This window comes from Ceratotherium simum, chromosome 6, assembly GCF_057802395.1.
Source record: "Ceratotherium simum simum isolate JZ-2026a chromosome 6, ASM5780239v1, whole genome shotgun sequence".
Lineage (NCBI taxonomy): Eukaryota > Metazoa > Chordata > Mammalia > Perissodactyla > Rhinocerotidae > Ceratotherium > Ceratotherium simum.
This window is the reverse complement of record NC_141905.1, coordinates 63,116,513-63,141,393: the sequence shown is the minus strand read 5'-3', so window position 1 is coordinate 63,141,393 and position 24,881 is coordinate 63,116,513. Positions and strand designations below refer to the sequence as shown.

General features: G+C 40.1%; 1 protein-coding gene across 3 annotated transcripts in view; it reads right to left on the bottom strand.

The window, feature by feature from the left end:
• The window catches only part of CNNM2 (cyclin and CBS domain divalent metal cation transport mediator 2), a 143,878-nt gene extending 119,419 nt beyond the window's left edge, over positions 1–24,459 (bottom strand). Inside the window, exons 1-2 of one of the 3 annotated variants that reach the window (XM_087432532.1) lie at positions 22,639–24,449; positions 12,516–16,266 (exon numbers count right to left, since the gene is read on the bottom strand). In XM_087432532.1, the coding sequence (XP_087288658.1) occupies positions 16,229–16,266; positions 22,639–24,256 (1,656 nt within the window). In that variant the 5' untranslated portion in view covers positions 24,257–24,449 and the 3' untranslated portion in view covers positions 12,516–16,228. Of the gene's footprint in view, positions 1–12,515; positions 16,267–22,638 lie in introns of those variants that run through there. The other 2 variants (XM_004428022.3, XM_004428023.3) reach the window with 2 other exon arrangements.
• Between the last annotated feature and the right edge of the window lie 422 nt (positions 24,460–24,881).

Here is a 24,881-nt window from a genome sequence, read left to right as displayed (position 1 = left end):
ACAAATATTTATTAACTGATTTATGAACTTCCAAAAACCGAACTGTTAAAAAATAAACAATTTTACAAACAGAATGCACCGTGGTTAAGTGTCTTTGAGCAGTTTGAGATTCAATTCCCACTCTGCCACTTACTTACAGAGTAACCTTGAGCAGTTACTTGGCCCTTCTGAGCTTCAGTTTCCTGCCTTGTAGATTAGGAATAATAATCTCTATTTCACTGGGCTGCTGTCAGGTAAAATTAAATACCACAGCACCTGGCACATAGTAAATACTCAATACATGGAGCTACGGTTACTATTACATGAAAACTCTTCCTTTTTCTAGACAAGTTTTAAGTAACAATCTAAATAAAACCTGAAACCAGCATTTTTTATTTTTTAGAACTTTATTTCCCATAGATCTTCCCCGAGAAGTCACACATCACTATCCATGAAGTTCCATAACATAACCGGTGGGATACTGACATTTTAAAGTTCAGCAGACTGACTCAAGAGAATAATTAGTTAGTTTAACACATATCAAAGTCAAATTTTCTTCTCCTTTACACTCATCAGTAGGAAATAATTCCAAGTTTCCTTATAATATACCAATTGACCCTACGATGACATCATCAACACATGGGTCTATCGCTGACCCTATTAGCACACCCTATGTGTTTCCAGCACAGAACCAGGAAGGCCTTCTGTTTAAGTATTGAAGCAGAATTACTTTTTAGGTACAGTTGCACTGATATATTTAAGAGGCATATAACATGCCCCACAGGGCTTCTACCAGAGGGGCATGGAATACTGTGCTGCCCTAACACCAAGGTTCCTCAGGAGACAAATCCCAGTGTTCCCCAGTGCTATGCTAATAAATCCCAACAGGCTTATCTGAAACAGTACTTATTTAACATTTTTACAAAAAGAGTATTAAGATCAGCACCCAAAAAGTTTAGACAAATAACCACAAAACACATATCAAAATAGAGGAAGATTCAGTTCGGCAAGTTCTCGTTAAAAGCAGGCAGGCATGCTCAAAGCCCACAGAATGATAAGCGCTTAAAAGAAATAATTTCCCATTGTCCTCAGGAGGAACTAAGATTACAGAAGGGGGAAAAAATATGAGTATATCTTGCTTAAAGAAAGAGAGATATTCTAGGGGCCAGCCTGGTGGCGTAGTGGTTGGGTTTGAGTGCTCCACTTCGCGGGCCAGGGTTGTGATCCCAGGTGCGGACCTATACACTGCTCGTCTGGCCCTGTTGTGGTGGCATCCCATATACAAAGTAGAGGAAGACTGGCACAGGTGTTAGCTCAGGGACAGTCTTCCTCAAGCAAAAAGAGGAAGATTGGCAACAGATGTTAGCTCAGGGCCAATCTTCCTCACTAAAAAAAAATAAAGAGATATCCTAATAAAGTTTCTGTAAAACAAATACTAAGTGACTTTTATCTTGTAACTCTTGCTTTATCATCATTTTATTGAAAAAAGTGTCCCCTTAAAATTACAGTTTTCCCCATCAGTTTCAAAGAAAAATAATCGCTTCCTGATAAAATATTAATACCATACAAAATAATCATATGGTATTAACTTTTAAAAAAGTGCACAGTAAAAAATACGGTAAAATTGTTTTTCATGGGAGCCGGCTTGGTGGCGCAAGCGGTTAAGTGTGCGAGCTCCACTTCAGCAGCCCGGGGTTCACAGGTTCAGATCCCAGGGGTGCACCGACGCACCGCTTGTCAAGCCATGCTGTGGCAGCGTCCCACATAAAGTGGAGGAAGATGGGCACAGATGTTAGCTCAGGGCCAACCTTCCTCAGCAAAAAAAAAAAAAAAATTGTTTTTCATATTATTTCCACAAGGTAATGCTTAAAGCAATTTAGCTAAGTTCTTTACCAACCTGAAACTTTAACGCCTATAACTTAAAAACTTTTCATTTTTACCTTAAATGTACTTTCTCCTACGAAATTAATCAACCAACTACTTTCTGGACATCTTGCCTGACAACACTTATACTTTCTTCTTGTTAAGGAAGTATCACCACAAAACAAATGAAATGAGCAGTATTTACCTGGGACTAACTCTCGGCCCAAAGTCCTTCCTCTGGGCTCCCCCAGCATCCTGAGTATGGCTCCACAATGGGAGTTACACTATAATCTATAATCATAGGTTTGAGTCTTCTCCCCTACTAGACAGTGAGTTCTACAGTGGGCATGTTTTAGGCATCTTTCTATAACTAAAACAGTGCCAGGAACAGTATGAGCTCAATAAATAAATATTATCAAGCAGATTGGCAAACTGTGCCTTTATTAATAGGCCTTTTCTCAACCAAATAGTTGGAATGGAGTGTGTTTCCTCATTAGAAGGTAGTAGTGATTAAAACGACATCCAGTGAGCCTGATAAAGCAATGCTCATTGTCAGATAGGAGTTTGCTGCCTAAATTTAGGTTTAATGCACAGGAGCTGAACATTTCAGTCTGTGTGGTATCAGTCAGAGGATACCTAAGTTCTCCAAACTGAAGGTTCTGCTCCTAAAAAAGGCGGAGTGCCATAAAAGAGAGAACAAGCGGGTTTGAGGTCAAACACCTAACTTCAAGTCCCAGGTCTACTTCTACTTACTGATCATATGATTTTTGGCTCTTTGGCCCTCAATTTCAGAGATAATACCCATATTTGCCCCTCTCTCAGTACCAGTGAAAAGAGGTTTGGTTAAGTCCTGTCTTTTTCAGCATCTTGAGAATCAGTCCGCCTCTCCCATCCCAACCACCATCTCCTTAAGCCCAGCTGTCATCATCTCTCACTGGACTTTGGCAATAGCCCCCAACTGCCAGCCTCTCCACATCCCTTCTCACTCCTCTCCAATTGGTTTTCCACACAGAAGACAGTAATTTTTTCAAAATGCAGCTCTAATCAGGTCATCATATACCCCCAATACTTCAAAGGTACATTACTGCTCTTAGAAGAAATGCTAGAACCCTTAGTATGGCCTGCAATGGCTTGACTGGTATAGTCTATGCTTACTTCTCCAGCTGCATTTTCTGTCACGCACTACCCGCCAACACACACAAATTCTCTGTGTTCCAGCCACACTAATCTTTTTTCAGTTCCTTGAATATACAATGTCACCTCCCACCTTATCATATCATAATGTTCTCTTTTCCACACCCAAATTTCCCCTAGTTGGCTCCTACTTATCTGTCAGATCTCAAGTCACTCAAAAGTCACTTCCTTTCCTCACGTCCCACCTGCCAATATTCTCTCACAACACCAAGCACTTTTCCTCCAGAGCACATCCCATGATAGCAAGTTTATGTGTATGATTATTTGATTCATGTCTATCTCCCCCACTAAACTGTAAGCTCCAAGAGACAGCAACAGTCCTACTCATCAATAAGAAATACAGAATATGTTTCAAAAAAGAAATGATTTTTCGAAACTTGATAATAGAAAATTATGAGACAAGTGTTTTTACTTGTGTGTTTTCAGTGTTTTTCTACATTTCTTCTTTGTAAGTATTTCCAAATATTTTAAAAATCCTGGCCGGTATCTAAAATCATCACAATGTGAAACACTCGAAGACTAACACATTTTTCTAAAACATAGAAACAAAGGCATTCCACATCAAAAGCTTTTGCCTGCCTGAACTTATTTATAGCTTTATAACACTGTGAAACATGGCTATTAAATATAAAACTGAACCTTTTATAGGTTTATTTTAAAACCCAGGAGACTATAAAAGGATTATAGCACCTATGAAGTAGTAAGAAAACGATTAAAACGTATGCCAGAGAAGGGATTACAAAACATATGACTAGGGAATTTATGGCAACGAGGTTAGTAACTATAAACTTGTCCAGAAAAGCCAGTATTTATAAGAAAAAAACCCAGTTCTTTCATGGTTCACACTTCCTGCCTTACCAACATTTACTGTTAGCAAAAAGTTCTGGTATTTGGCAAAGAGTTATTCAAAATATAAGAAGAAGTATATTTTAAAGAAAAAAAATGGACACTGATATATTTAAAATGCATGTGTTTTGTTCCTTCTCAGAACACAATATTGTTTTCTCCAAATTGCTACCTCTGATTAGCATGTTGCAGGGTTTTCTCCTTATTTGAAAAGTAAAAAGCTGGAAAATAAGTACCATGTTGAAGTCCCCAGTCGTTTCTCAATAGTGCTTAAAGCCCTATCCTGGATATAAATCAAAGTAGTTAAGTAACTCTTGCAGACTACAGAAAACACTGCAAATTCAGAATTGAAGGAACAATGCCTCATAGGTTTTCAATTATTAATGTACTTCCCCTGAGGCTTAACCTACCTAAACTGAGAGTGAAGACTTGGGGCTAAAGAGTTACATGAGTAGTGGAGAATACTTTAGCTGGAACAACGACTACCACAAGTGCTTTAAAAAGTCCTCATGGTAGAAACTGCTCCAACAAGAGACTTTTCTGGCAATACAAGTGTTCAATTAGGATCAGTAAATGGACCCTAGGTATCCCTAAAAGCGAAATGGAAAAGACTCAGGACAGCATCTAGTGTACACTATACAGAGGGCAAAGAATCCGAAAAGCCAGTCAAATCAACTGCTCAAATTGCCCCAAACACAACTTTTCTGATTCTATGTCTTTCCCAGTATTGTTCCCTCCAACTGAAATGCTCTGACCCTTATCTCAGCCTTTGGCCTCCTTCGAGACAGCCCTAAGAACACCTCCTTCCCCTCATTACTAAAGCACTTCATAATATTCCCTATAGCACCAATTAACTCATCCTGTCTTTTTAAATTTTTATTTATTTTTTTTGTATGTGAGGAAGATTAGCCCTGAGCTAACCTCTGTTGCCAATCCTCCTCTTTTTTGTTGAGGAAGATTGGCCTTGAGCTAACATCTGTGCCCATCTTCTTCTATTTTATATGTGGGACGCCTGCCACAGCATGGCTTGATAAGTGGCGTGTAGGTTCGTGCCCAGGATCTGAACTGCGAACCCCGGGCTGCTGAAGCAGAGTGCACAAACTTAACCACTACACCACTGGGCCAGCCCCACATTCTGTCTTTTTTATAACTACAGTCAGGACTTTACCCTCTATGTTCCTTGAAGACTTGCATAACATATAAAATAGCTTCTCACTTTCTACACTATCTTGCACATTATAGGTCAAGTATTTATGGAAGCTGTCAGAACTGGAGGGACTTGGAGGTCTGAGTCTCAACCATGTCTTTATGGTAAAGCAATCAATGACGACAGAGCCAAAATGGCTTCACTGATAAAGCAAACTTCGATTGAGCACTCTAGGTGGCAAGCCCAGAGATGAACTAAACAAAATTCCCGCCCTCAGTGAGCTCACAGTCCAATAAAAGAGAATAACTGTAAACAACAATTACCAAAAGAAAAAAAAGATCCATACGGTGATATATGAGGTGTGAACAGGGTCCTATAATAACAAAAGAGGGCACCTAACTCAGCCTGCTGGTAGGTAGTTAAAGGCCTCCTCTGCAGAACTTAGCTCATGTAATAAAAAGAGAAGGGAAAGAGGGGAAAGCCTCCTTGACATTGGTCTTGGCAGTGATTTTTTGGAATTGACACCAAAAGCACAGGCAACAAAAGCAAAAATAAACAAGCAGGACTATAGCAAACTAAAAAGTTTCTGCACAGCAAACAATCAACAAAATGAAAAGGCAACCTAGGGCATGGGAAAAAAGTATTTGCAAACCATATATCTGATAAGGGGTTAATATCCAAAATATATAAGGAACTCATACAACTCAGCAAAAAATCAAATAACTGGATTTTAAAAATGGGCAAAGAAGACATACAAATGGCCAACAGCTCAACATCACGTAATCAACAGGGAAATGCAAATCAAAATGACAATGAGCTATCACCTCACACCCATTAAGACGGCTGTTATCAAAAAGTCGAAAGATAAGTGTTGGTGAGGATGTGGAGAAAAGGGAACCCTTGTGCATCACTGGTGGGAATGTAAATTGGCACAGCCATTACGGAAAACAGTATGGAAGTTCCTCAAAAAATTAAAAACAGAACTACCATATGATCCAGCCATCTCTCTTCTGGGTATATAACAAAAAAAAAATAAAATCACTATCTTAAAGAAATATCTGCACTCCCACGTTCATTGCACCATTTTTCACAATAGCCAAGATATGGAAACAACCCAGGTGTCCATCAACAGATGAAGAGATAAAGAAAATGTTATACACACATACACACAAACACACATACACACACAGAGGAATATCATTCAGCCTTAAAAAAGAAGAAAATCTCGCCATTTGCAACAACATGGATGAACCTAGAGGATATTATGCTAAGTGAAATAAGCCAGAAACAGAAAGAAAAATACTGCATCTCACTTATACGTGGAATCTAAAAAAAAAAAAAAAGTGGAACTCATAGTAACAAAAAGTAAAATGGTGGTTACCAGAGGCTGTGGCAAGAAAAGGGGAGATGTTGATCAAAGGGTACAAACTTTCAGTTGTAAGATAAGTTCTGGGGACCTAATGTACAGCATGGTGACTAGAGTTAATAATATATTGTATACTGAAATTTGCTAAGAGTAAATCTCAAGTATTCTCACCACACATACACAAAAAAGATAACTATGGGAGGTGATGGATATGTTCATTAACCTGATTGTGGTTATCATTTCACAATGTATACATATATCAAAAACATCATGTTGTATACCTTAAAAACATATAATTTTTATTTGTGAAAAATAATTCTTTTTATCTAAAAAAATAAAAATAAATTTAAAACAGAAGGGAAGGAAGAAGGCAAGAGGCCAAAGGAACAGCACATAGGAAGACAGAGGTGAGAGAGCACAGAGCTCTACTTTAGGCTGGCTGGAGCTTAAAGGATATAGGAGGGGTGGGGTGGGGAGAGGAGGCTGTCTGCCTCTTTTGAACAAACGAATAAAGGAATGCATGCAAAAGAAAAACTAATACATGCTTTCTTTCTACTTGCAAAAAATTTATACTCTATTTGAGGTAATACATATTCGTTTTGTGTTTTGAATTATTGGTTAAGAGGCAGCTGGAAACAGCACTATATTAAGAACCAGGAAACCCAGATTCTAGTCCTAACTTTATCACTAACTACACAATTGCTCTTGGGCAAAACATTCAATGCTCATCTAGAAAATAAGATGTTTGAACTAGATCCACTACTATCTCTTCCTCTCTCAAACATCTATCTTCACACTAGAATGGAAGAAGGGACAGATTACTACAGACAAAGACGGACAAGGGAGACTTGGCAGAATGACACTTTTTAAAAGGAGAGAGATGCCAAACCCATTAGATGAAAGTTTGTGGGGGTCCAGGATATGTATACAATCTCAAAATATCACCCCACAGATTACTCATTAATTATTAAGGGAGCAGGGTACTTTACAATGTATTATTCTTGACAAAAAAAACGATTTAACCTTGATTCTAATTATAAGGGAAAAATCAGACAAACCCAGATTGTGGAACATTTTGCAAAACAATTAGCCTAGACTCCAAAAATGTCAATGTCAAGAAAGAAGAAAAGGAAAGGGAACTATTCTAGATTAAAGGAAAGCAGGTAAGTGTTGCAGTGGAAGGGCTGAAATTGTAGATAGGAAGGCCATAGGGAGCCTCACTGAAGTGATCTGAAGGAAGAAGGGAACCATAAAGCTGTCTTGGGAAAGGATGCTTCAGAGAGCGGGAACAGCAACTACAAGCGCCCTAAGGCAAGAGGACGCCTCGAGTGCCTGCAGTATTCAAGAAAGAGCCAGAAGGCCAGTGTGGTTGAAGCAGAGTCAGGAGAAAAGGAGTAGGAGATGCAATCAGAGAAGGGGTCCTCATCCCACGGGCCCTTGATGGCTGCACATTATCATTTTTTTCTTTTCTCTTCTTTTTAATTGTATTTTATTATGGTAAGAATTCTTAACATAAGATCTACCCTCAACAAATTTTTAAGTGTACAATACAGTATTGTTAACTACAGGTACAACATTGTACAGCAGACGTGTAGAACTTATTCATCTTGCTTTTATCATTTTTTCTATCTTGGCTATTTTGACACGTAAAAAGATCATGTATTTGTCTGCTTGGGCTGCTATAACAAAATACCACAGATGGATGGCATAAACAACAGACGCTTATTTCTCACAGTTCTGGAGGCCAGGAAGCCCAGGATCAAGGTGCTGGCCAATTCAGTTGCTGGTAAGAGCCCTCTTCCTGGCTTGAAGATGGCTGCTTTCTCACTCTGTCCTCACATGGTAGAGAGAGGGTGATCTCTCCCTCCTCCTCTTCTGATAAAGCCACTAACCCCATCATGAAGTCCCCGACCTCATGACCTCATCTAACCCTAAGTACAACCCAAAGGCACAATCTCCAAATACCATCACGTTGGGGGATTAAGGCTTCAATATATGAATTTAGAGGGGTACACATAGCAGATAGTACCTTATTAATTATAGGCTTTTGATAAACTGGTAAGATGAAAGACATGTTTAAGGAAGAGCAGACTGGCAGAGGTATACTTGATGAAATAGACAAAATAAGGGAAGCCATATTACAAGTTTTACAATAACCAAGATAGATAGATTCATTCATTCAAAATGCATTTATAGAGCACCTAAAACATAGTAGGCACTGAACAAGGCACAAACAAAAGGGACTAAGGGCTGGAGTAGTAGCAGTGGGAATGGAGAGAAAACAAAAAAGGTAAGAGGCATTTTCAAAATAAGTCAATTAAATTTGGTAATAAGATATAGGGGAGGAAAAAGAGTATAAATTCACATGTATTGCAAGTTACTTGAGAGCAGGAAATATATCGAATTCATTTTTATATCCCACACAGTTCTTTTTATGATGCTCAATAAATGATTATGGATCAAAGATGAGTCAAAGAAAGTTTTCTAAAGATAGGAAAAGACCACGGAAGGGAGAGATAAGGACAAAATCTTGGAGAATGCTCAATTAGAAATAGAAGGAAGAAATCAGGAACCTAACAGGAGAAAGAAGGGAGTCAGCAAAACAGGAGAACCAAGACTGTGCTGTGCCGCAAGAGCCAGGCTGGTTACAGAAGAGGCATCCTCGCCTTAGTGCCAAAAGCAGCAAAGGAGTCAAAGACGCTAGGAAGGATGACAACCAAGATGTGGATTTGGCAATAAAGGAAGTCATTGGTTGTGACAGGCTGAAGCCAGTTTCTACAGGATTAAAGGTGAAGCCAGGGGCAAGGAAAAGGAAGCAGCTATCTATTCCTTAAGAAATCTTGCAGTAAAAGAAGAAAGGAAAAATAGACAGGTGATGATTCCCTAAGACATAGAACTCTGCCACAAATGCCTACATCAGCCTCTGAATGTGCAGTGAGGCTAAGCAAGCCTTAAGGAAGTATTTACAACATCTGACCTAGTTGGGAGCCTCACACAACAGGTGAGTTGAATGAATACATGCAAGATTCTATCTTTATACCATGTATGAAGAGACAGCAAATCTTCACATTTGTTACTAATAGCTGGTTTGGTAAGTGGCCTTAAGAGGTCACAGAGAAAGTAATACCTGTAGTAATAACTGCTGGTTTGCTGGATTTTAGCTAATTCGCGCTAAACCAGCTTAAGTCAATTAAGGTTCTTTTTTCTGTTTGTTTTAGTCTCACTAGGAAACTATTAAAGGCTCTCCTCAAACATCCAGAGATGTTTGGCTGTCCACTCATATTTAAGAGGCTTACACTTAAATGCTGCCTGGAAGTTCTGTGTCAACTGATGAGCTTCACTGTAGAGTAACAAAACTTTTATATATTTTTAAATATCAAGGAACTGAGTAAATAATAAAATTGACTGTCTAATATGTATGGGACTATTTAAGAGCAATAATGTTTTTAAGTAAAGAAAATATCAAATTCTCTTCCTAAAATGCTTAGTTTCCTTGGGAGGTTAGATAAAGGAGTAGAGGCAAAATCCATTGTCATAATTTTATGTCATTTAAAGCAGGACTTTAGGAAAGATGTCTAAATGACAGCTAACATCCTACAAATAAATATAAAGTTTCTGTATACATTCAGGAAAAAAAAGAAAATCATACCTTTTTATCTGTCTGACATAAATGATGTATAACAGATGCATAATTTTATAGGAATATAATCAAATCAAATAAATACCTGATCCTCACCAAAGTTAAAATGTCTTTATTTTAGCAAAATGTATAAGATAGTCTGGAAACTATTGAGCTTCAAGCATGTGTGGTTCCAGAACATTCCTTTTATTGTCTCCATTTAACAATCATCACTGGATTTACAGTGACGTTTTCTACAGATAAAAGGAAACATCAGTTTCCAGAATCTCAATGTGCCCAAATGAGAGATATCTTGGGGTTACAACTTTATGCAAAAAGTACAAATCTAGTTGAAACTCAACTACTTCACCAATCTTTATTTAATAAGGACAATCAATTAAGTATCAAACAGCTTCATTCCAGGCAGCCCAGATACAAATCTAAACAAACTGGATTTTGTCACCTAATAACACGTTTTGAAAACAAATGCAACTCAAAAACCTAAATTCCTTTTTTTCACATGCAAAATTATTATTTTACTAAACTGTTGTGCACGCACACACACAACCACACATGCACACATATCTTATGGGCTTTAAAATCCTATTCATCGGGGCTGGCCCCATGGCATAGCGGTTAAGTACACGCGCTCTGCTGCTGGCGGCCCGGGTTCAGGTCCTGGGCACGCACTGACGCACTGCTTATCAGGCCATGCTGTGGCGGCGTCCCACATAAAGTGGAAGAAGACCGGCGCAGATGTAGCTCAGGGCCAGTCTTCCTCAGCAAAAAAAAGTGGAGGATTGGCATCGGATGTTAGCTCAGGGCTGATCTTCCTCGCAAAAAAATAAATAAATAAATAAAATGCTATTCATCTTTCACCTCAAACACTAAAGATTCTAATGAGAGGGATAAAATGGCACAAATGATAGCATGGCTGTACCATAACAAAATATTCCATATTTCCTAAGGAAAAAGAAGGATGAATTTCACCTAAATACACTGAATTTCACTTAAATACCTAAATCAGTGGTTCAGGTTACAAAATTTATACTTTCAATTAACATTTTAATGGATTTTGTTTCCCCCTAAACATTACAAAATACATGCTTAAAAAAGACTTGAAGCAACGTAGAAAAACATACCTCCTCCCCTAAAACCCACCATCAAGAGGTAGTCATTGTTAGTTAACATTATGGTTAGTATTCTTTTAGTCTTTGCAGGTAAATGTATGTATACAGGAACAAGGAAATAAAAATTTTAAAGAAAAAACCTAAGCAGATGGTCCACACCATATGATTACAACAGTACCTTATCTAATTGACTTGCTTCCAGCAGAATCTCACCCCCGACCCCAGTCAGTCCCGTGCCCCTAAAGTATAAACACTGGGGCAAAAAAATGCCTCTGCTCAGTAATCAGCACCACAGAGACCAAACTAGTCCTGCCACACCTTCAATCAAGGAGGCACACTAGTGACTAAAGGAAGTAAATCTTGAAGGAAACAAGAGAGTATGTTGTCTTGTTCTAGCTGTTTTTAATGTTTCCTCTTAAAACCTGCTCAGATATTTCCATCTCTTGCGTGATTCTCAGGACTGCCTAAGCCCCAAATGCCATTCTGCAGAGGCTCCAAGTTGAGTCAGCACATTGTTTTTATGATTGCAGATGGGCAAATGGAAAAACTGAGGCTTTGCACACTGGCATAAAGATCAGATGATGCCCTCAGTCTCTCTTTGCTAGCTTGGGAAAACATTCTCCCTCTCAGATTACCAAGCCCCCACTCCCTTGCATAAAAAAAAAGAAAGAAAGAAAGAACAAACAAAAAACAAGCCGAGTTTTATTTCCTCTCTTCTGGTTACCTGGTACCCAAAAACCTCAAGGATCATACTGATGATGGCAGTATGAAATGCAGAGTGACTAAAAGTCAGGGTTTTTTCTAGTCTCTGTAAAAATGACCCAAAGAAGACCCTTGATAAAATGGCCTGGAGAAGAAAGGCACTACAAAACCGTTTAGATATTAAGCAAACACAGTCTTTTCTGTGCTCATCTCCTAAGCCAAATCCCAAATCTGATACAAAGCCACTTTAAATAGCAGATAGAAACAGATCAACTTTGAAACTCCCAAACTCCAGCTAGTTATAACTTTGGTCTCTTTGACCGAAATATTTCATACAGCCTATTTCTTTTTTTCCTATATCTAATCTGAGATAGAAAATTTACTCTTTCCTATCAAATTTCCTAAAGAATGACATTGTCAACAATGAACAGCAGGTGCTTCACTCTATATATATGAAACTGGCAAGTAAAATGCCTACATTTTTTTAAAGAAAAAATAAAATCTACCACAATCACATAAAAAAATCACATAAAAAAAGATAACTGCAAAAAAAACTCACGTTTTTTAAAAGCATTTTTATATTTTGAGAAGTATTTGTTACCCAATAAACGAGTTCAGCAAGGTTGCAGGATACAAGATCAATATACAACAATTATATTTCTATATACTAGCAATGAACAATCTGAAAATGAAATTAATAATTCCATTTACAATAGCATCAAAAAATAAATTTATTCCTAAGTATTTTACTTAACAAAAAGATTGCAAGTACACTGAAAACTACAAAACATTGTTGAAGGAAATTAAAGACCTGAACAAATGGAAAGATATCCCATGTTCAGGGATGGAAGATTTAATATTGTTAACACTGCAATACTCCCCAAACTGATCTACAGATTCAATGCAATCTCTGTCAAAATTCCAAGTGCCTTTTCTGCAGAAATAGACAAGAAGATCCATGAAAAATTCATATGGAAATGCAAGAGATCCTGACAATAAGGAAAAAGGAGCACAAAGTTGGAGAATTCATACTTCCCAATTTGAAAACTTACTACGAAGCTACAAGAACCAAAGCAGTGTGGTACTGGCATAAAGACAGATATAGACCAGTGGAACCGAATTTAGAGTCCAGAAATAAACCCTCATGTTTATGGTCAACTGACTTTCGACAAGGATGCCAAGCCAATTCAATGAGGAAAGCAGTCTTTTCAACAAACAGTGCCGGAACAACTTGATAGGCACATGCAAAAGGATGAAGTTAGACTCCTATCTCACACTGCATACAAAAATTAACCCAAAGTGAATTAAAGGCCTAAATATAAGAGCTAAAACTACGAAAGTTTTAGAAGAAAATACAGGCACAAATCTTTGTGACTTTGGATTAGGCAATGGTTTCTTAGATATGACAATAAAAGCACAAGCAACAAAAGACACAAAAGAGATAAACTGGACCTCATCAAAATTAAAAATTTTTCTGCTTCAATGGTCACTACCAAGAAAGTGAAAAGACAACTCACAGAATGGGAGAAAATATTTGCAAATCATATATCTGATAAGGGACTAGTAACCAGAATACATAAAGAACAATGACAACTACAATTCAACAATAAAAAGACAACCCAATTTAAAAATGGGCAAAGGATCTAAATAGACATTTCTCCAAAGAAGATATACAAATGACCGATAAGCACATGAAGACATGCTCAACATCATTAGCCATTAGGAAAATGCAAATGAAAACCACAATGAGATACTACTTCACACCCACCAGGATGGCTATAATTAAAAAAAAAATAAAGGACAATAACAAGAGTTGGTGAGGATATGGAGAAATTGCAACCCTCATACATTATTGGTGGGAATGTAAAACGGTTTCCAAAAGCAGCCACTTTGGCAAACAGTATGTCAGTTTCTCAGGGCTAAAAAGTTACATATAACCCGGTAATTCTACCCCTAGGTATATACCCAAGAGAATTAAAAACATGTCCACACAAAACTTGTATACCAACGTTCATAACAGCATTAGTTACAATGGCCAAAAAGTAGAAACAGTCCAAATGTCCATCAACTGATGAACGGATAAACAAAGTGTGGTATATCCATAAAATGGAATATTTTTTGACCATAAAAAGGAATGAAATACTGATGCATGCTACAACATGGATGAACCTTAAAAACATTATGCTAAGTGAAAGAAGCCAGACACAAAAGGCCACACTGTGTATGATTTCATTTATATGAAATGTCCAGAATAGGCAAATCCATAGAGACAGAAAGTAGATTAACGGTTGCCAGGGACTGTGGGGAGAAGTGAATGGAGAGTGCTTGCTAATGGGTACAGGACTTCTTTTCAGAGTAATAAAAATGTTACAGAAGTAGGCAGCTGTAATAGTTGCACAATCTTGTGAATACACTAAAAACCACCAAATTGTACACTTGGAAAAAGTGAATTTTATGAATTATATCTCAATTTTTTAAAACTTAAAAAGAACCATTTGTTTCAGCAGTAAAATGTTCCTAAGGAGAAATGGAATGAGTTCCCTAATATGAGCAAAGGTTAGTTTTCCCAAGATCAGGACTCATAATGTTCTCAGCAGATTTTAATTTTTTCCAGGTATATTATTGTACAAAGTTAACAAAGAGGTTTCTGCAAAGACTGGCTATGATCTTTCTATCCTACCACATCAACTATTTTCACTTTTTCCACGTTCTCTTCTAGTCTGTAGACATGTATATTTTTACATGTCTATAATCTGTGCAAAATAATCAGTATAAATTTTCTCATATTGCTATACGGCCTTCAAAATTATCATTAAACGGTTGCAACTGGTTGACATCTACAATTTTCTTAACTCCTTTCCCTCCATGCCCTGCCTTGAAGTGTTAGATATTTAAGTTATTTCCAGTTTTCTACTATTTATAGATAATGTTGCAATATACATGCAACATGAAAAGCCAACATAGCTCTTTTCTTCTCTTGAATTATATCATTGAATTAAGATTTCCAGGGGAAAAAATTATTAAACCAAAGAGCAGGACATTTTTTTTTTTTTTTTTTTTAAAGATTTTTATTTATTCAGTTTTTTCCCCCCAAAGCCCCAGTAGATAGTTGTATGTCATAGGTTCACATCCTTCCAGTTGCTGTACGTGGGACTCGGCCTCGTGTTGGAGGGAGAAGTGGTGCCTCGGGGCGCTCCCGGGATCCGAACCCGGGTCGCCAGCATCAGAGCGCGCGCACTTAACCGCCAAGCCACAGAGCCGGCCCAAGCAGGACATTTTTATGACTCCTGGTTGCCTTCCAAAAGAATTACAAATCTACCTTGTTATACATGACAAAAACTTGCTATATTAGACATTACCATTTTTTATACTTTTGATATAATCAATGTTAAAAGATTTTATCAGAGTAATTTGAGACCTTCCTTTAGTCTTCAATCTCTCGTTATTTAAAGGGCTTCCAAAATTCATGACTACTTGCTCTATTTCTTTTAAACTTCGTTGTCTTTTTCACTTATAGTTAAGGAGAATGAAGAATTTTTTTAAACTCAGTATTCTTACTCGAAGGAGAATAGAACATGTAATCAATTGTTCTGTTTTCCTTAAAAATATATACACATGTGGCCATGTCATCAAGTAACAGCAACTGCTAGAAAAGTAACAAAGCCTAGAATTCAATCACAATAGAAAGGAAAAGAAAAAACCTACAATATTTAAGCACTTTCAAGATTTCAACATCCCTAACAACTATGAGCACAATGGCCTAAGGTGTCTTCTTGACTAGCAATCTCTAGCCTAGAGAGAGACCAAGAACAATGAAGAGCCTATAGAATCATCACGATAAAAATAATGGTTAACTGAGCACTAAGTGCCAGATACTATTAGAAGCATTTTTACATTCATTATCACATTAATTAAGTACTCTCTGAATTAGAAAATATCCCATTTTACTGTGGAAAAAACTGAGGGCTAAAGAGGTAAATTACTTGTCCAAGGTAGATCCAGAAAGAGCACATTTTTCCTAACCTTTGCGTTGGCAGGTGCTATCCTCCCCACCGGGTGTGAATTCAAAGAGAAACATTCCTACCTAGATCTGAGAGCAAGGAGGGGTTAAGGATGAAGAAAGAAGGATATCACCATCATTCCAGCAGTGTTTATGATCAATGGTAGCAGGAATGTAAAACGGGGAGTGTTAGCAGGCCCATGATCTCCATCAACTCCTAAGTCAGCCTAATAAACATATTATCTACAGAGGGTTCTTGTTATTAGTCCCCTAGCTCCCCCTTCCAGAGCGTGCCACCCCTAAAATCCCTCTATGTGGACGTTCTGGAGTTGCCAGTGTGTGTGATGCTGAAGGAAAGAATGCTTCTTCTTGTCTCTGCTTTTCAATGTTGGAGGACTTGAAGTTTCTTGTTTGTGTGTTCTGAGAAAAAGAAGATGAAAAGATAATACTAAAATTATATTCAATCCTAGTCATCCATTTCCATGTATTTAAATTTAATAAATATTCTTTATATGCCAAGCAAACCTTACTGGAATTGAAATAGACTACCAATAAAATACATGCATTTAGAAGGAAGGGCCCCTTAGAAAGAAATATACTACTTTATATGCAACTAAAGTAAACATCTAATTAGAGTCCAGAGGTTTATTCTTAAAAGTTTAAGTAACCCAAAAGCAAATAAAACCATAAAATATTATGTTGGTTCAGTCTATTTTGTGGGTTTTCCTGGTTAATAATATTTTAAAGTGTGCTTAGATTTGCTAATAATTAAAATTAACCAGTCTCTTACAGTAATTCGGAATGTTTCAGAATTTAAATAAGTCTGAGGCCTTTTGTGGGGAGGGGACAGGTGCTGTGTAATCCCCATAAAAACCAAGAGAAAAAGCAGAACAAGGTCCTTTCCTGTTTCATCCAGATCATACCAAGTCAGAGCTGGTATTCAACTATGGTGTCTCCTGACCTAAGAGGCTATGCTCAGGCTTCGGTGATTCTATTAACACAAATAACCTCCAAAAATCAGACACAATTCTCTGTAAGAATTTAACTTGCATTACACAAAAAAAATTTTTTAAAAAAACTGAAAAAGGACACATAGATGCATGAATGGGACACAGGCTTCAAATGTTTTGATGAATATCTCAATGGAAAATTTACAGACCTGTACCGCAAACAAAAATTAAAAGAGCCAGGGGCCGCCCAGTGGTGCAGCGGTTAAGTGCGCATGCTCCGCTTCGGCGGCCCTGGGTTTGCGGGTTCGGATCCCGGGCGCACACTGATGCACTGGTTGTCAAGCCATGCTGTGGCAGCGTCCCATATGAAGTGGAGGAAAATGGGCACAGATGTTAGCCCAGGGCCAACCTTCCTCAGCAAAAAGAGGAGGATTGGCATTGGATGTTAGCTCAGGGCTGATCTTCCTCTCACACACACACACACACACACACACACACACACAATTAAAAGAGCCAAAGAAGTTTCACCTCACAGTCCCAAATCCAATCTTCATTCCTCTCATAGAAGAAACAACCAAAAAGAAAATACATCACTCAGTGACATCCAAAACAAGTTAACTGAAAAGAAACACCTTACTTAACTACCTGAGGCTTCAAGCAAAATAGATATCAATACCCATTTCCTAAAATACCTTCCTAGTCTGACCTTAGCAGAGTAAAAAACTCAACTAAAGTAGGCTAAAATAAAACGAACTCACACATTCAGACTTATTTTCTAAGAAACAAAATGCCTGTCAAAGATGGCTTGAATCCAGCATATCAAAAATATTGACATCAAAATCACGAGACAAATAAAAACCAATGGCAAACCTGAATATTTGCTTTCTCAATGATGCAGCTACCTTCAACTCTGGTCAGAGTTAAGGTACCTTTAAGTTGGGACCAGAAAACCAGCTTGTTGGAGTGGAAAGAATTCTAGTCTAGAGTCAGGGACACGGGTTCTAGTTCTGTTGATGCTACCAGCTAGGTGAGTAGCCTTAAGCAAGTCACTTAACTTTCTCACCTTCTCAGGGTTTACTTTTCTTATTTAAGAGGTTAAGTAGACCAGTGTTTCCTAAACTCACCTAACCTCAGGTTAACTGTTAACAATATGGATTCCAAGGCCCCTTCCCTGGAGATTCTGCTTCAGGAGGTCCCTCTGAGTGAGGCCTGGGACCTATTCTTAATAAGTGATCCAAGTAATTCTTATCATCTGCTAAGTTTCGCAAACAGTGGATAGATGATCCTCGAGTCGCCTGCCTTCCAGCTCTGATTCTATACTCTGGATATTTCGTAATTGTGTTCTAAAATCACATAAAATTAGAATAGCCTGAAGTGTGTTACTGCACAAAAATAACAAATGTACAAGATCATAGAAACAAATACATCTCCCCCCATACCCAACATCATTCATACCTTTAAACACCAATAAAAACATCCTCCTAGATTCTAGGAGAGTGGAACATTTTATTCAGTGAGAAAAAAGTTTTTATTTATTTATTTATTTTTATTTATTTTTAAATTTTATTTATTTATTTTTTCCCCCAAAGCCCCAGTAGATAGTTGTATGTCATAGCTGCATAGCCTTCTAGTTGCTGTATGTGGGACGCGGCCTCAGCATGGCCGGAGAAGCAGTGCGTCGGTGCGCGCCTGGGATCCGAACCTGGGCTGCCAGCAGCGGGGCGCGCGCACTTAACCACCAAGCCACGGGGCCGGCCCGAAAAAAGTTTTTAATGTTAAACTCTCAACACATTAATGTGAAAAGATTTGTTGTGTTATAGGAAGAGACAATTGTACACCTAATGTTTTAAGTAAAAACTATACATTGCATTCTTCCCTTAAAGGACATTATCTGGTGATCCTACCTGCTCCTAGCTAAGAAAAAGCTAGGAAAAGCCTGCCTAAGTCCCTAGCAGCTATAAAACAAGCATCCTCTGTAATACTGGAATGCAATTGTTACAACACTAAAAGAAAACAAAACAAAACAACAATAACTGGTTACTAATTCTTCAAATTCAACCCCAGTGGAGACAGCTGGGTGGCTAAGAGTCCACAACGTTTGTTAGGAAGGTTTTATCAGGTAAATGGAGAGCTTCTGCACACAAGGTAGCAATCTTTAATTTTGTGTTTCTTTCCTCTACACTCTTTTAGACAGTTTTTCTAAAATTCTCATAATCGTCTAGGGGGATTTACTTTTATTCTTTTAGATTTATAAGTAACTACAAAACTAACAAAAGAGAAAGACTGATTGCATGACGCACAGGGGCAGAGCTGTAAGGATGGTCATTAGCAACCAATTATTATATAGGTGGCTACAAAAAATGTAAATAAAATCAAGATTAAAACACAAAACTGAGTTTGAGTCACCTTTGCAACAGAAACAGATAAGAAACTAAGAGTGAAACATTACTACATACCACTTTAGCTGTTAGAAAAACAGTTGTCAGGTAGTCCACTAAAGTAGCACACAAGTATACTATAACTTTAGGATAAAACGTTTCAAAATAAATCTTGATGCTTGACGCTTGACGTGGAAATGTGGGAAAGAGAATTCTTTAGATTTACGATCACACAGGCCAAAAAATTAATTTATTTTAATGGCAAAAGTGGGGACACCAATTGTTATGGACATCACAGAACCACTGGATTTAAAGCCATACATATGTTTAAAGGCATTTCTCTATCTGTTGCCCAACAAGCTCCCAGGCAACGTTTTGACAAAAGACCACACCTCACACTCACTTAAAACAGAAATGTGCCAATCAGGATCCAGGGGACCAGAATACTAGAATGTGAAGAGCGCCGTCACACACACCTTAGTTAAAACCCCAGGTCAACAAATTGCTGCGTGACCTTGAACAAATCATTTAACTGAAGGCTCAATTTCCTCATGTGTAAAATTGAGATAATGCTTCACTCAGCCATTATCAGATTTAAACAAGGTGATTCATGTAAAGCATCCAGCCCTGTACCTGGCACAGAGCAAATAACTAAGAAATAATAATAATAAGCTAACTGTAAAATTAGCATAATTACTGTCTTCCAACCTCAAGTAAAGCTAAGAGTTTCCTGGAAACCAACCAAAAAGTTCTAATTGTCAGAAAGACAACATTCACATCTGCTTATATAAAGGTAGTTTTTCATTTCTTTCCACATTACAGAAACTTTCCCCTCCTTAGTAAAGAATAACTCAGACTAATGATGTACAGCCATATACAGGAAAGGCTGAATGCAGACATTCTCAATTAGGAAGGGTAATTTTCAATGAGATCCGGATTAATGATCTAACCAGTTTTGGGGACTACAGTTGGTATTGTTAGGAGAAAGAGGGAAAGAGAGGAAGAAAAAGCCTTCAAACCATCACACACACCACTATTCAATAGAGAAAAATAACAGACGGTTGACTGTTCACATTATTTCATAATTGAATTAGAAAATGAAGAAAAAAATTAAGTGAAATATTTTACCTCATACAGAACAACGAACTAACACAGCTGTTAGTAAGGTTAAAGGGACCAAACTCATCAAGAAATCAAGAAAGGGAAGGTGAAATAGCAATTATTCCTATAGTTTAGTAACAATGCCCACTCTATCCCTTTAAGATCATGGCTCAAATTTTCCGTTTGCAACCGTCTTTGCCTGCTCTTCCGAATATGCCACCAGCTTGAATGTACCTTTAACTTGTACTATGTTCTTAACCACTACATCATTCTGATTAAGGACAAAAATAAAATCCTGTGTATTATTATTCTTCTGGAATTCATGGGAAAATATTAGTAATCCAATCATTTAAAGAATACATGTCAAAGAAAATACTAGAGAGAATTTTGGGGAGAAAAAAAGTTCCTCATTAAAATAAATTAGTCCTAGGAAAATTGTTCAAGGTCAACCAAAAACAAGTTTCAAAATAATGCAAATTTTGAAATTTTGGGTTGGGGCAAGATTAATGAGTTGTGAGGTGCAGAGCTAAATTCTCAAAGAAAAAAGATGCAGAAGTGAAGAAAAGACGTCAGCAGGGAGTACACACCAGTGCTATCGATCCATCAGCAGACGTGCAAAAATTCTGAATAATAAAAAAAAACATAGAATAAGTTATCTGTATCAATATTGGGCAATTTAGCAACAGAATGAAAATAAAAGTACTATTTCAGAGGCATTTTCAAACATTTCAAGATAACTTTCTGTATTTCAGATATTACTGCAAAATGAAAGAAGAAACTCGTTAGATACTCTAATTAACAATTTAGTAGTGAAAGAATAATGACACCCCAAATGAAGTTCTGTCACCTAGAGATAATGGACATTTTCTTTTTCCTGTTTAAGAATCCGGAAGAATGTCCTTCTGCTTTTAAATGCAAATTACCAATCTTCAAAGCACATTCTGCTCTATTCCTTTATCTGAAAATTACTGCAATGTGATCCTGTTCCAGAGAGGACACCATTCAGGCAGGAAAATGGAATTAGGACAACCACATACCCTGTGAGTATGTTCAGATCATCACATCCAGTGAGCTGTCACCACTCACACATCGCCATTTTCAGTGAAGAAACCACTACTGGTGCCCAAAATTCTATTTGAAGAAGGAAAACTTAGTTTTGAGGACTATCAGGTCGTTAAAGGTTACATACACATTTTAATATGTGTGCAAGGACGAGCATCATAGCGATTCAAACACTCAGCATCCCTTGTTTTCAAATAACAACACTAGCTATTTACTGGAAACATTTTTAAAGGTAGAATATCAGTAACAATAATATGAGTTGCTATTTACCTGTTCAGTACATGGTAAAACAAACAAACAAAAACCACCACGATGCAAACAGAGGTGAGAACACCAGACTCTGCACTTCTCTTCTCTGTTATAACTCCCTGGAACAGTCAGCGCTGACTTGGAGACATACTTCAATTTCATGTACCAGGTGATCAAGGTTAAAAAGAACACTTTTAAATCCGAAAGACTCAAGAAATAAATAACCATAATAGGGGGATTCATCCCATCGTTAAAGGTTCAGGCTTTCTGCCAAAACCACACTTGATTTGGGAAATTTTACTTGTTGTCAGAATATAAACAAATAGTGAAGAAAGCTAGACAAGATAAAGCCTCGTAAAAGGTTAACTTACCTCTAGCCTTTCCAAGTTATATATTAATAACTAACTTTAGTTTAAAAAAAAAAAAAACTCGTTTCTAGCTAAGGCAAGTCACGTCCAAATGAGTGAATTCTTTTGGTGATATATGGCTCGCTCCATCCCCTATCCTCAAAGGCAGACCTCAATCTTCCCCATAGGTCACCAGACAACCAGGAACAGAGCTATTGAAAATGCACTTCCAATCTCTGAAACATCAGTGAATGTTTAAGGAGGAGGAAAAGGATTGTATTTGGTTTAGAAAAGCTATTTAAATGTTTTCCAAATGCCTGCGGTTAGTACATATCCACCAAATGGCATAGCATGACATCAGCCGGCCCCTACTTGCATCTACCCACTCAGAACCCGGGCAATGAATGCAGCAGACCCCTCAAGACCAGAAGGCTGGGCAGAGCATCATGCACAGAAAATAGGAAGCCTGCTTTTTGATATGGGAAAAAGCAAGAGAAGCCAGTCTTGTGCTTTTATAGAACCTAGAAGCTCTTACTAGTTTAATCCATCCCCAAATCCACGCCACCCTTTCAACTTTGCAATTAAGAGAGAGGAGAAATTCCGGTCAGCTCGCCTTAGAGGGTTGGTCTGAGGGTAGAGGGCTCAAGGAGGGAGGAGGATCGAAAGAGAAAGAGCAAGCCAACGAAAGATACCAAAATTTCCCACCTTTCTTAAATTCTTCCAGCATAGCATCCAACTTGGTGTCATTGAAAACAAAGTGCAAGGGGTGGTTATAAAATTTAGTGATGGTTTTCAGGGGAGTACAGTCATCTGGATCCACGAAGGCCAAGTCTTTGACAAAGAGGAGGTCCACGATGTTGGAGCGCTCCCCCTCAAACACTGGAATGCGAGTGTAGCCGCTCTCCATGATCTCCGACATGGTGTTGAAGTCCAGAATGGCTTCGCCGGTGATCATGAAGCAATCCCGGAGGGGAGTCATCACGTCCTCCACTGTCTTGGTGCGGAGCTCCAGCGCGCCTTGGATGATGTTCAGCTCCTCCTTTACGAGGTCGTTGTAGGGGTCGGTGACCCGGAGCATCTCCAGCAGTTTTTCCCGGTTATAGACGGTGCCTATCTCCTGGCCCAGGACGCAGTCCAGCAGCTTGCTGACCGGGTAAGAAGCGGGGAAGGTCATCATCATGAAAAACTTGGTGAGGAAGATGGTGTTGGCCCCTACAGCCAGGCCGTGTCGGGAGCAGATGGCCTGGGGCACGATCTCCCCGAAGATGACGATGCCGATGGTGGAGACCACCACGGCCACGAGGCCTGAACCGGCGATGTCGTCGAGCAGGATGGTGAGCGTGGTGTTGACCAGCACGTTGCCCAGCAGCAGCGAGCACAGCAGGTAGTTGCCCTGCCTGCGCACGGGCTCGATGCGCTTGGCGTAATTTTTCTCCTTCTCCGTGCCGCAGTTCTGCACGATGCGCAGCTCCATCGGGTCCAGGGCCATGAGCCCCAGGTTGAGGCCGCTGAACATGCCGGACAGGCACAGGAGCAGCGAAATGAAGATCACCTGCAGCCAGAAGGGCAGCAGGAACTTCTTCTCCTCGCCCACGATCATCTTGGTGTCCTCGCCGTCGTGGTAAATCCAGGTGGTCTCAGCCCACGGGGGCGGCGGGAGCCCGGCCACCCCGGAGCCGCCCTTGCCTCCGACAGTGCCACCCGCGGACGCCGGGCCGCCGGCGCCCAGGGCGGGCGTGGAGAGCGACGTGCACAGGTAATAGGACTTGCTCTTCTCCATCTTGCGCAGCGGTTTGATCTCGATCTCAATGATGCCCGATGTACGGCGGTTGAGAATGATATGGGGCAAGATGATGATATCTGAGGTACGGATGCCGCAGCGCTGGGGGCCGCTGTCCGGCTCTGGCGGCGCCGGGCCCCCCAGCCCGCGCTCGCCGGGGCTGTGGCGCTGCCGCTCGTGCTCGGTGAAGGCGATGCGGGACCACGTCTCGTTGTTGATGTTCTGCCCGTACACCCGCAGCTTGACCCGGGTCCGCTCGCTCACCCGCAGCGCCCCCCCTTCCATGAACGACACGTCGTTCGTGTCCTCCAGCCGCAACCCGATGATCACCGTCTCCTCGTTCTCGCCCGCCGCTGCGCAGCCGCCCGCGCCGCAGCAGCAGCTCAGCAGTAGCAGCGGCAGTAGCCGCCCCGCCGCCTGCAGAACCCACCGGCCGCGGGCGCTGAGGCTGCGGCGCGCGGCCATCTTCCAAGTGGGCAGTGCGGCGACTGCCTGCCCGCCCGCCATCTTTACTTCGGGTTCACAAGCGCCACAGCCAATCATACGGTGGCTGCTCCAGCTGCGGCTTCATCCTTCCCACCCGACGGCGCGAGCGCAGGCACCGGCCCCTGAGCGAGACTGCAACAGAGCGTCCGCACCCAGTGCTCAGCAGCCCGCCTCCTTGACTGACACTGACTCGCCCTCCGCCAGCCAAGGACCCTCGAGGCTCGCGGGAGGGGGGAGAAGGAGGGGGGAGCGCCAGCCCCTCCCGCGAGAGGCAGGCCAACCAGCCAATCACGAGCGGGCGCCCGACCTCCCAGCCAGGGGACTGGGATGGGGGCGTGGTCTCGAGCGGCGCCGCGGACCAATGGCAAGGGAGGTGGGTGGGGCGATGAGGGGGGCGTCCTCCCCAGCACGCCAAGTTTCCAACTGAAAGGCGCGTGACTCTTGTGTATGTGCGAGGGGGGGAGGTGTGGCCAGCCGGGCCCGAGAGCCAGTCACAGACGAGAGCTGTACGAAAGGGGGTGGGGCCTCCAGTCCGGCTGCCAATGAAATGAGGCCGTGCACAGCTCCGCTGCTCCTTGAGGGGCCTCGCTAGCAGATCCCCGCGCCTGGGTCGGCGTGGTTGGACTAATGTCCCGCGGGGCGAGTCGACCGGTTCTGCCTGTACTGCTCTGCCGGCTCCCCA